This window comes from Podarcis melisellensis (assembly GCF_964234715.1).
Source record: "Podarcis melisellensis genome assembly, chromosome: 1".
Classification (NCBI taxonomy): Eukaryota; Metazoa; Chordata; class Lepidosauria; order Squamata; family Lacertidae; genus Podarcis; species Podarcis melisellensis.
Genome location: NC_138528.1, coordinates 10,956,528 through 10,967,786, shown reverse-complemented (window position 1 = coordinate 10,967,786; position 11,259 = coordinate 10,956,528). Strand labels below are relative to the sequence as shown.

Sequence of the window (11,259 nt, the reverse complement as noted above, 5' to 3'; positions counted from 1 at the left end):
TTAGGGGCATTTGCTCACTTGCAGAAGGTATCATGCTCTGCGTGCAAGAGGACACAAGGCTCCTGGTGTCTCCAACAAGGAAGACTGGGAAAGATTTCTGCCCAAGATCCTGGGGAGAGACCACCCAGCAAAGGCAATGCTGGCCTAAATAAGGAATGAGGAACACCAGCCTTGCTGCCAAATGCTGCCTTCCAGGTCTCTAGCTGGCCCTCGGTCCTCTCCCTATGAAAGTAATGCACCTCTAAGAACTGTGCTGGAAGAGGGTGGCCAGAGCAGAGAGGGCAACAGCAGAAGCAAGAATGTTTGTTTTTTCAGGAAGCTCTCTTTGAAGAGTGGGCTCCATTGCTCTCTTGCCAACATCAGAATAAGTATGGCAGAGTCTTAATACCCTGTGGCAAACCCCCACTGCCTCCCCTCTCCTCCCAATTAGCAACAGCAAGGCCCCATAGCAGGGCGTCTGTGAGGCCCATGGTTCCTACAGCAGCAACATCGTATGCATCGGGGTCCACAGGAAATATACATTTCCAATGCTTCCCAAGTGCCGGAATACTGCCACAGCAGGAACCAAATGAAAGCTCCCCTGCCAACAGATAAATGTGGGTAAGAAAAGGACAGAGGGAGCAATGTAACAGTAATGTGGAAGACTGCCATGGGGCAACATCGGTTGTGAAGCAGACCCCAAACTGAACCTCTGAACCCCTTGTTCCAGCTGTCCCATTGATCCCAACCACTCGTCCTGCTTTGATACATGTCAATGGTTCTGAAATGTCTCTGTGTTTCATTTACTAAGTTATCAGCATCAGATTAGAATGGTGCGGGCGGTTCCCCCGCACAGGGTGCCAAGTCGAGAGAGTGGAAAGGGAGTGTCGGTTTATGCATTGTTCAGGAAGGGGGGAAAACGCACTTTCAAAGAAAACGTACACAGACCCTTAAATGTTTTAAAACACTTTTGCTTTGTAGACATAAAATAAGGATATACACTGGGTATTTTGTACACTGCTGTCCAAGTCACAGAGAAGCAGTCTTAAGAAACAAAACAAAAAAGCCTGAAAGGGAAGGCAAGAACACATAATAAAAGATGACTTAAAAAAAATATTTACAGCAGATATTACAATTTGTCTGGGGGGTGAGGAGGAGAGACGGCAGGCTGTGGCTCGTGATGTGGGCTGGAAGGACCCTTCAAGATGCTTGCAGATTGTTTCGATTCGCTGGCACTGCCGCGCACCAAATGTGTTGGCCTTGTTAAGACGAGAGCGACAAGCGACGGGGAGACTATGCAAGGGGTGATACATAAAAGCAGCAAGAGGCGATAAACTCCCACGCAATCCAGAGGGAAGGCAAACAGCACAGCGAGAACTAATACGGAGGTCACTTTTTAAGACGATGCTACACAGCTCCCGCCAAAGTCTTTCTGTGGTGAAGGGAGTCGTTCTCATGAAACAGCACATACAATTGAGATGCAATCGGTGCACACGCGCCACCATCAAAGCTTGCCTGCCCCAATTTGTTCTCTAAAATGCAATTTATACATTTGCCTGGCAGAGGAGCAAGCTTAGCCCCTTTCCTCCACTGTGCAGACAGCATCTATGCAGGGCTGCACAAGCATCTGATCACATGGAGGTTTCTAGGTCCTCAAAAGAGAGGAGGCGGCGGCTGCAAAAACTGGATCTGCAGAATCAGGAACATGTAGGGTTCCTGTTCCACCCACCCAAGTGTTGGCAAGTCTGTGAACTGAGGCCAAGTGACAAAAGGTTAGAAAGACTTTAAGGTAGAAAAAGCACAACGCCACAGTTTGAGGATTCTGCCTAGGAAATGTGCACTACACTAGGAGCGGGAGGGAGCCAGGATTCACACCTCGCAATCTAAAACTAACCATTCTCGAAACCCTGTGAGCTCTCGTCATCATCTGAATGCAGAATACGGCAAGCTCCAAATGATTTTCAGGGAAACGCAGCCAAGTGCCTCCCCCAAGGTCACTGCGATATGTTAACAGTAGCAGACAAGGGTGAACTGTGTACTCGTCTTTATTTTAACATTTTCCCTAAGTAGTTATGAAAACAGAAGGTGGCATCTGCTAATCCGTTTGTATTCCCTGAGCTTAGTTACACCGAGGAGGAATGAACACTCCAAAAAGGAAGGAGAAATAAAAGAAATCTGCGTGTAATATTACACGACTTAGAAATGTGCGAGGCAGGATTGAAAATCCTTATGCATTCCAAGGTTTATTAAAACGACACCTTTCTGCAGCCACAAGACAAAACACACACCTCAGTCCTCCTGCAGCTGAAGGCAAAGGATCGCAGCAGAGCTGGTGGCCTCTGAAATGCTCCTCGGCAGGCCTGCGAACTTTCCCATTTATGGGAACTGGAACTCAGGGCCAAACTGGATGGGTTGTTAGATGTGCCTTTGCACCTGATGTGCATCCTTTCAACAAAATGAAAATAGCAGTCGCTGGGGAGTGAATACAATTACTGGGATTCCTGCAGGCAGTGTATGGTATTTTAACCCTTTCCTCCCCTGCCGTGGTCTCATTGAAAACTGGTTCTCTGAAGCTGCTATTTGCACTGGGAGGGAAGCACCTATTGGCTTTAATTCAATTCCATTTGGGGAGGGGCGAGTGACAAATGAGTACAGCAGAATGAGGCAGTGGTGCCAGGAGAGGGTTTCTATTCCCTGCCCCCACTTTAGCTACAACTTTTACAAGTGTACATGAGCTTTCCCTAAGAGGACAAACAGCAGCTTGGGTGGGCGAGTTTCATTAGGAAGCACCTGGGGGTGGTTCAATTCAGTTCTCCCAGTGCTGTGGCCCAATCCAAACTGTGCCTCCTGTGTGGGTGCTCTCTGCAAGAATTTAAAGATCACATACCTCCATCATGACACTGAATTTGGCCCTCAGAATCCCAACCCTTTAAAAAGCCAACCAAGCAAAAAACCCTCAGTGAGCCGAAATAGCACACTGGGGAGGGAGGAGGGGGAAATAGCAAGAGACATACTATTGGATTCAAAATCAAACTGCTAAAGGACCAATAGAAGCCCGAGAATAAAGATTCAACATCTCCCCCAAAACTGCTTCTCCTATTTCTGTAGTTGGTATTTCATACGGATTGGCCAGATTCCATAGCTCTCCCTTCCTCAACCTTGTTGGCTGGGACTGACGGGAGTTGCAGTCTAAAATCAGAGCCCAGCTATGCAAACCTGGCCCCAAGGAGGCAAGTCTGGCAAGGAGATATGCCAAGCTGCCTGGATTATCCACGTGAAAAGCAGACTGCAAATGCCAGGGCAACTGCACGGACCCAGCCAACCACACAGAAGCAGATAGTCAGATACTGGCAAGCTCACTGCCTAGTACTTGGTCCCTAAAAAGAATTATTTGGGTTTTTTGTTTCTTTGTTTTTTTTAGGAGGGAGCTTGCCACAGCAATCTCTGCCAAAACAGAAGTGGCCACGTACTATCGAAGCAAGAATCTCCATTTTCCAGATCCACACCTAGTAATTCAAATAAACGCCCAGATAAATCCCAGTCAGAGAATTAAATGCAGGATGTCCCAGGAGATCTGAGTCACTTCCTTCTGCCATGTCCTACCATAGTGACTTGAGTCTAGTTCTCAAATTGCTGGCAATCCATCTGGGCTGGAACATCGCAGGCTGAGAGTGGGGGATGGTGGGCCTCGTCGACTAAACCAGGGGTGCCAGACCTGTGGGCCTTCCAGAAGTTATTGGACTCCAACTCCCATCAGTCCCAGCCAGCATGGCCAATGGACACGGATGATGGGAGTTGTAGTCCAGCAACATCTGGAAGTCACCAGGTTCCCCAATCCTGAATTAAATACTTCTCCATACAAAAATATATCTGCCCACATAGAAAACTTTCTCCAGCATACTAAGTTGTCTGCATGGAGAGATTTTTATCTTTTGCGAGGCCAGGTAGGTCACTACGTAAGTCTTGCAGTCCGAAGTGGCACATCTCAAAAATACCAGCTGAGCGAGAAATAGCTCTTCTGAATTCAGGAAAGCATTGCTTTTGGTCTCATCCTCTAACTAGGATATTCCAGCCTGGAGCTCTGGTAAAAGCAAGCAAGGCCATAGAAAAGAGGCAGCTTGACCTTTTCGCATGGACAAGGCCAACATGGAGAACTGGGTGTATTTTTGCCTCAATGGGGCAGGGAATCCATTTCCCACAAAGTCAACTTGGCACATCCTCCTTGCCTGCCAGGCAACAGGGATGAGAACCGCCCCTGTGGTATGCGTCCTTTGGCTACCGGCGAGCAAATATATGCCGTGCTGCTGGAAAGTCAAAGGAGTCAAACGCAACAGCAGTTAAAATTCAGGCCGCAATCCTGCAAGGCCTGAAATGAGGAGGTGGGAAACTATTGGTCTGGTTTAACCTTAGGTTCACAAGGTTTAAAGTTCTGACAGGTTACTGGACAGAGCCGAGAGAGCAGAGCTTGGTCAAGGTTCTCGCATGGCTGAGCCTGTATCGTCCTCATTAAATAACATTAAATTAAATTACATTAGGGACAGGGGGGAGGGGGAAGTAGCTTATTTACCTTAAAACAAAGCAAAGTAAAACTTACTGGAGACAAATCTGTCTGTTGTGCCAAGACTGCCAGGAGGACAAAAAGTGAACACAACCCCGCCCCCAATTGTGGTGAGTAGCACCATACTCTTAAATTTTAAGTGCATCACAGAGGCATAGGAGCTTGTGAGATGCCCTACAGCCAGAAGCAGGGGTGTCAAGTCTACCCCTTGAGCTCTTCTCCCCTGCCAATCCCTCGCTTGCTCTATCCCTATCTTACAGCAGCGGGGAGTGAAGGCCTGGTTTAATTTCCTTGGAGCAGGAACAGACTCCCCTTACTGAGATGTCCAAACTGTTTCCCGCACCTCTGAGGTCTACACCAGGGTACAGCAACCAACTTTGACAAACCCTCCTGTTGCTTCTTTAAACTTCTTAAGGTACCACTGCTGTCCTCTATGAGATACCTGCCCAATGGTGCTCTAACCTTAGGGTAACGCTGCATGTATATTTTTTTGGGGGGGGGACCAGGTGTTTGGGATTGCTTTCCAAGAGGAGTTGCCTGGGCAGCTTGCATATCAGCTCTGATGTTATTTATTTCAGCATGGAAACACGGACGCTACGCCAAGGTCAGCTTTTTCTACAGAGGGGCGGGGAGATGTGCTTTTATCACCCCCAATGTAAACAGCGCATGTCCACAGCTTTTCCACTTGGAGGTTTTGCACACTATTATGATTTGCTCCTTGTCATATATGTGTTTTTACGGAGATATGGCTGAACCAAGGGCAGCCGCAAGGCAGGTCCAACACCGCGCCGCCGAGTTGTGCCAGCCATTTTGACTCTTCTCCTTTGTTCCCTGGAACTGATGCTTCGCTGAATCCCTTTCTCATAACATGATCCAGAAACATTTCAAGTATTCGAAAGCCAAACCCCGGTGCCAGGCTACAGGTCAATGGAAACTGACCAGCAAGCAATGGAAGTCTGGAGGGTTTGTTGACATCGCCAGGTTAAGTTCCTTCACCGATCCCATTAGGAGGCAATTAGTATCCTTCATCGTCGTCCATCTCACAGCCATAATCTGAAAATACCAAAGCAGAGAAAAATTATCAGAAGAAACAGGATCACTGAGGATCCCTTAATACATTAGCCTCTACCCCACCCACTCCCAGAAGACAAGACAACAGGAATAGTCCCTCCCAGGAAAATATACAGTGGGGAGGGAAAGGGAAAGCACAGGAAGAAATCACACACAAAAAAACAGTCCAATGAAACACTTTTTAAAAGACAGAGAGTTTAAATGTAGGTCATGAGCAAGTGAGCCAATTTCTGCAGCATCCAAACTGTCGAGTAATTTCTAGGTGCATCGAGGTAAGCAAATTGCAGGTTTCGCTGGAGAGATAAAAAAAAGCTCGCTGGGTTTTAAACTAACCTACGCCAGGAGATCTGTTCCTTAAAAGAGCCTTATGAACATGCCCCCAAAAGTTGTGAGTCTCCCAAAAATGTTACTAGCTTGCCAGGAGCTGGCAGAGAGCGCTGCCCAGCCTCCCTCAGCCGGCTGCATTTCTGCAGAAAAAGGGGCTTCCTCCTCTGCCCCTACTGCCATATGGAACTGCATGCACCTACCTGCGTACTGTTCTGTGTCACCTCTGGCTGCTAGGCCAGAGCTTGAATACAAGGCTTGGCTTAGTTAAAATCTGAGACCTTCTGCTCTCACTCACTCACACCACACCAAGAGAGAAGAATAGTCCTTTCTTTCCATCCAATTCAGTTACCTTCACAGTTCTCTCCTATCCTGTCTTGCCTCTGCCTCATTCTGTTACATTCACTCATGTACACTTTCCCCCTGATAACCCAGGGAACCCTTTTCTCAGCGACACTTAATGGTCAATGGTAACACAGATGTGTGCATGCCGGCTGAATCTGCTTCTGCAGTAAATCAGTTAAATTATAATCTGCCCCCCATTCTAAAAGCTTAGGGAGACTTAGGGAGAGATTAAAGTTTTCGAAAACTGCCTTTTCCAGTTAAAAATCAAATTAAAGTGGCTCCAACTCTAGTTCTCCGCTGGCTTAGACCTGATTTGTTTGAACCTCTTTACATTTAGGCTTGCAACTTGCATCAGATTAAACATCCTCCAAATTACACATATACCATGCTCTTCCTTCAAAGAGCTCAGGGTGGCACATATTGGCCTGCCTCCTTCCTTCCTTCCTTCCTTCCTTCCTTCCTTCCTTCCTTCCTTCCTTCCTTCCTTCCTTCCTTCCTTCCTTCCTTCCTTCCTTCCTTCCTTCCCTCCCTCCCTCCCTCCCTCCCTCCCTCCCTCCCTCCCTCCCTCCCTCCCTCCCTCCCTATCTTCATTGGGAAAGTTGGGCTAAGAGACAAGCTTCTGAACTTGGATCTCCCCAGTCTAAGTCCAACACGCCAACCACTATACCACACTGTCTCTTCAAATGTATGTAGAAATGATTGCCAAAGGGTGTAGCTCTATTTGTAGCTGCTGCTGCATTTTCTTTTATTTCTTTCTTTTACAAAGAGGGTTTTAATTGGTTGCAATTTTACGGATGTGCTGAGCATATGGCTATAGATCCTTGCTAAATGCTTTAGTGGATCATGCAATAACACAACTCTTTCTCCCTCTTGATGGAGATGTTCATCTCTAGGGGTATACTTTAATCTTGATTTTCTTATCAGTACATTTCTCTGCTTTCAATATCTGGCTTTCAACATCCCTAGGCTGACTAACTAACTGGCTTGAGGAAACAAGGAGGGCCTTAAAAAGCACTGACAAATTTCCAAAGGATGGGAATTGCGTGGCTCTAAGAGTCACAGATGAGATGGTCAGCTGGCCTGGATCACGGTGCAATTGAACACTTGTGATGCAAATTTGTGATGCAAATTTATCAGTGTTTGCATAACAGGGAGACAAAAATATGTTTAGAATGGTTTTTAAAACAGTTATAGTAGTAGAGGGGAAATGATTCAGCGAGCTCTAACTAATTTTGTACAGTTACTAGTACTGATACTATTTAATATACAAAATTATTATCATTACAATTCTTTCAGCTTCATTCAGCCCAGGCACACATCTCTGGCTGCATTTCTCTGGGAGTGCAATTCTAATCATATTTCCTAGAGGAGAAAGAATTTCCTGCAGTCTGAATGACCCCTTTCCACTCGGATCAAACCACTCTGTTGTGATTATTCTATAGACCATGCACAAAAGCTGAAAACGGCACCAGTGCGAAATTAAGGGTGTTGAGACGATGGCGCAGTAAATAATCAACACTCCAGCACCAGCCTTCTCCCCTTGACACTGTCAGGCACCACAATTAGTGGGTTCTGTGTCAAGTCTTTGGCTATACATATTTACACTGTAACGAGAAGCTTCCGAGCAGCAATAATGCTGCACCCCCAAGTTCGGAGTGTATTCTCAGCTCTGTCTGTAGACGCTGAATTCAATCGACTCGATGGCTCCCACCTCCGAAAGACTGTCTTGCTAAGAAATGTTTGTGAGCGTTACTCAAGCCTGGAAGTACTGTCATGGTGTACATCACAACAACAGAAGAAGGTTGGCAGCCTAAATCCATGGTAGCCCCATGGGATCCTTCGCTTACCTGCACTGATGAAGAAGTGCAGGAGCTGGAGAGAAAGGTATCTGGAACATTAGTATAGAGCTGCCATTACTGGGGTAAGGAGGGGTTTTGGCCTTTCTTTAAGTGGGTGGGTGATTGCAAGGGATGAAGTTAAAACCTACCATTTCCCCCCATCAGCTGTAGGGCACTCATGCAGTGCTCCTCTTCCTCCTCAACTTCTTCTTCTTCCACTTCTTCCTCATGGTTGTACGAGACGGGCCCGGATTCTACCAATACATTTGCTGGCTTTTCAGCTGCTTGGGCCTCTGTCTGAGTGCTTGGAAAGATTGCCTGCAAAGGATAAGAAAAGCAATAATAATGAGAAGAAAAACCTAGACCCATCGCCTCTCACCTTTCCCCTTTAAAATCCCCAACTGAAAGGAAGAGAAAATCGCTTGGCAGATTCCTTATTGTCCCCCTATCAAAGCTCCTCGTTAAGAAGCTTAGAGCTATTCTGGGGGAAGCTCACGTTCTCCTGTGCAAATTCAGAGTTGTTTGGATATTTCAAAGCATGGCCAAAGACTGAATGAGGAAGATGTGGCAGGTGGATATTAGCACGTAACAAGGTACAAGCTCTTAAAAGCGACACTATTTGGGGAAACTATTCGGGGGAAATTGTAAGTGTTTTCTCTCAATAGGTCTGCCTTTATCCAAACCTTCTGAGGTGCAACAATTGTGTAGGCACAAAATGAAACAAAGTGATGTGCACAACGCCCAGTGAATTAGGTACCATTCAGTTGCAATTAGAGAAAGAGTTAACAATTCATTGTGCAATTTTGCATCCAACTGTTTAATTAGGAGATGGGCCACAACTGATTGGTGCAACACCTGCTCCAAGTGTAGAATGAATCAGAGAATTACAGAATCATAGAGTTGGAAGGTACACCCTAGAGTTATATAGTCCAGCCCCCTGCAATTCATTTTATTTCCTTTTTAATTTGTATACAGTCGTACCTTGAATCCTGAATGCCCTGGAACTCAGACGTTTTGGCTCTTGAACGCCGCAAAACCTGGAAGTGATTGTTCTGCTTTGCAAACGTTCTTTTGGAACCCGAACGTCCGACAGGGCTTCTGATAGGCTGCAGGACCTTCCTGCAGCCGATCAGAAGCTGTGATTCGGTTTTTGAACGTTTTGGAAGTCGAACGGACTTCCAGAATGGATTCCATTCAACTTCCAAGGTACAACTGTACTGCCTTTCTGCATTACTATACACAAGGAGGTTTACAGCAACAGGATATACAACAAAGAGCACATGATCTGATCCAATACAAAAAGTCATAATAAAACAAAACTTCAAAATGTTTGTTGGACCAGAAGCTTGGCAGCATGAGCAGCCGAAGCCAGATGATGGATGGGGATGGGTTCAACCTCTGGCATGTGACCTATGAGGATTATGAGAAGACTCGTGCCTGAGACTTTTTGAAGCTCTTGTCAAATGGAGCAGAGCAAACAGCTTGGACCAATGGGCTGAACTCCTAATTAGGCAGTTTGATCTGCTGTAGAGGCATCGCTGATACACAGTGAACTGGCAACCAGACCATCAACTCTCATTTGACACCAAGGGGATATTTACAAAGAGACAGAGAAGTGCAACATACAGAAAACAGGAAAATAAAAGCAAGTTTCACAAGACTTCTAGCTGTGCAAGCTTTTGCGCAACTGCTCTGCAAGGGGATGTGCTGTGCTCCCATCTGACTGGTTGCCCCAGCTACTGTGGGTGCCTTCCAACATAAGAAAACATCAAACATTAAAACTTTCCCTATACAGGGCTGCCTTCAGATGTCTTCTAAAAGTCGTATAGTTATTTATCTCCTTGCATGAGCACTGGGCACAACCACTGGTCTTTAATGTCACTTAGCTGCCCTGTGGAGCCCCTCAAAAAGACAAGAGACACATCTACTATATATTTTGGAAAGCTGTTTGCCTGTTCACTCTGCATTTGGACACCTATTAAGGTACGGCAACCTCATTTTGCATGGCAGTTCCTGAGATCAAGGAGTCAGTTTTCGTTTATGTTTGGATACAATAAGGCAGCGTTCGAATCAAGATGGCAGAACCTTTCAAAACTGCACTGATTTTTTTGTTTTGTTTCTTAGAATTTCTGAGCTGAAAGCTGGGTACAAGGCTGTTAGTATTCTGATAATAATAAATACACAGTGAAGCAAAGCAGAAGCAGCTAAGTTCTCTTGATTAACGAGGTCCCAGTTGAAACCAGAACTATTCAGACAATAAATAACTAGTGCAGGAGTTGGCTAGGATATGGCTGTAGTTCAGGCTTCCTCAACCTCGGCCCTCCAGATGTTTTGAGACTACAATTCCCATCACCCTGGACCACTGGTCCTGCTAGCTAGGGATCATGGGAGTTGTAGGCCAAAAACATCTGGAGGGCTGATGTTGAGGAAGCCTGGTGTAGCTGGTTTCCAGTTATCCCATCCTGCCAGCTGAAAGGCAGAGATCCTCAAGGGCAGCCCCAAATAATCCTAACAGCAATAGGTCAAGAGGATAAGAGCTTTTCCCTTTCATGTTACCTCTGTTCTTGCTTTCCAAGACAATTATGCAACCCCAGATCTCCTGTACTCCGCTGCAGGGAATTTAGGTATCAAAAGAAACAGACAAGGCAGTAACAGTGGTAGAAGAAACACCATCCCCATTTATATTAATTGTTATGCCAGGAGTTTCCATCTGCCTTGAATGTTTTCACAGAGGAATGGCTGAATTTAAAAGAGCTACAATTGAACCATTATTTTAAAAAAATTGCACAACCCTAATTAAAACGTGACCTTCTTCTAATTATCATGTCCATTTCCTGAATGTCTCCGTTCTAAAAATGTGCAGGTTTTTCTAATGAGGGTGCACACAAAGCAGAAAAAAATTAAAATTATTTCCCTTGACATGAGCGCAAGCTGTTTTTGCAGGGGGTGGAGGATGGAATCACGTGTTCTTAATCGTTTTAAATGTGAAGCTGTCAAAGTCCTCTTTTAGCAGAACTTCCTGAATTGGTTTCTGAACTGAACCGAAGTTTGGCTTTTAAATTCACACGAAGGATGTGTGTGCTTTCTTGCCCCACTTTAGCAAAAACATGTCAAGCCGTCAAATCTAGATAGCAAAAGTTTAGA

General features: G+C 45.7%; 1 protein-coding gene across 1 annotated transcript in view; it reads right to left on the bottom strand.

Annotated features, from left to right (window-relative positions):
- Window positions 1–5,090: 5,090 nt before the first annotated feature.
- The window catches only part of BRF1 (BRF1 general transcription factor IIIB subunit), a gene marked incomplete at its 5' end in the record, with an annotated part of 195,682 nt that continues 189,513 nt past the window's right edge, over window positions 5,091–11,259 (bottom strand). The window contains 2 exons of the mRNA XM_081911507.1: window positions 5,091–5,590; window positions 8,265–8,433. Coding sequence (XP_081767633.1) covers window positions 5,553–5,590; window positions 8,265–8,433 — 207 coding nt within the window. The 3' untranslated portion in view covers window positions 5,091–5,552. The remainder of the gene's footprint in view (window positions 5,591–8,264; window positions 8,434–11,259) is intronic.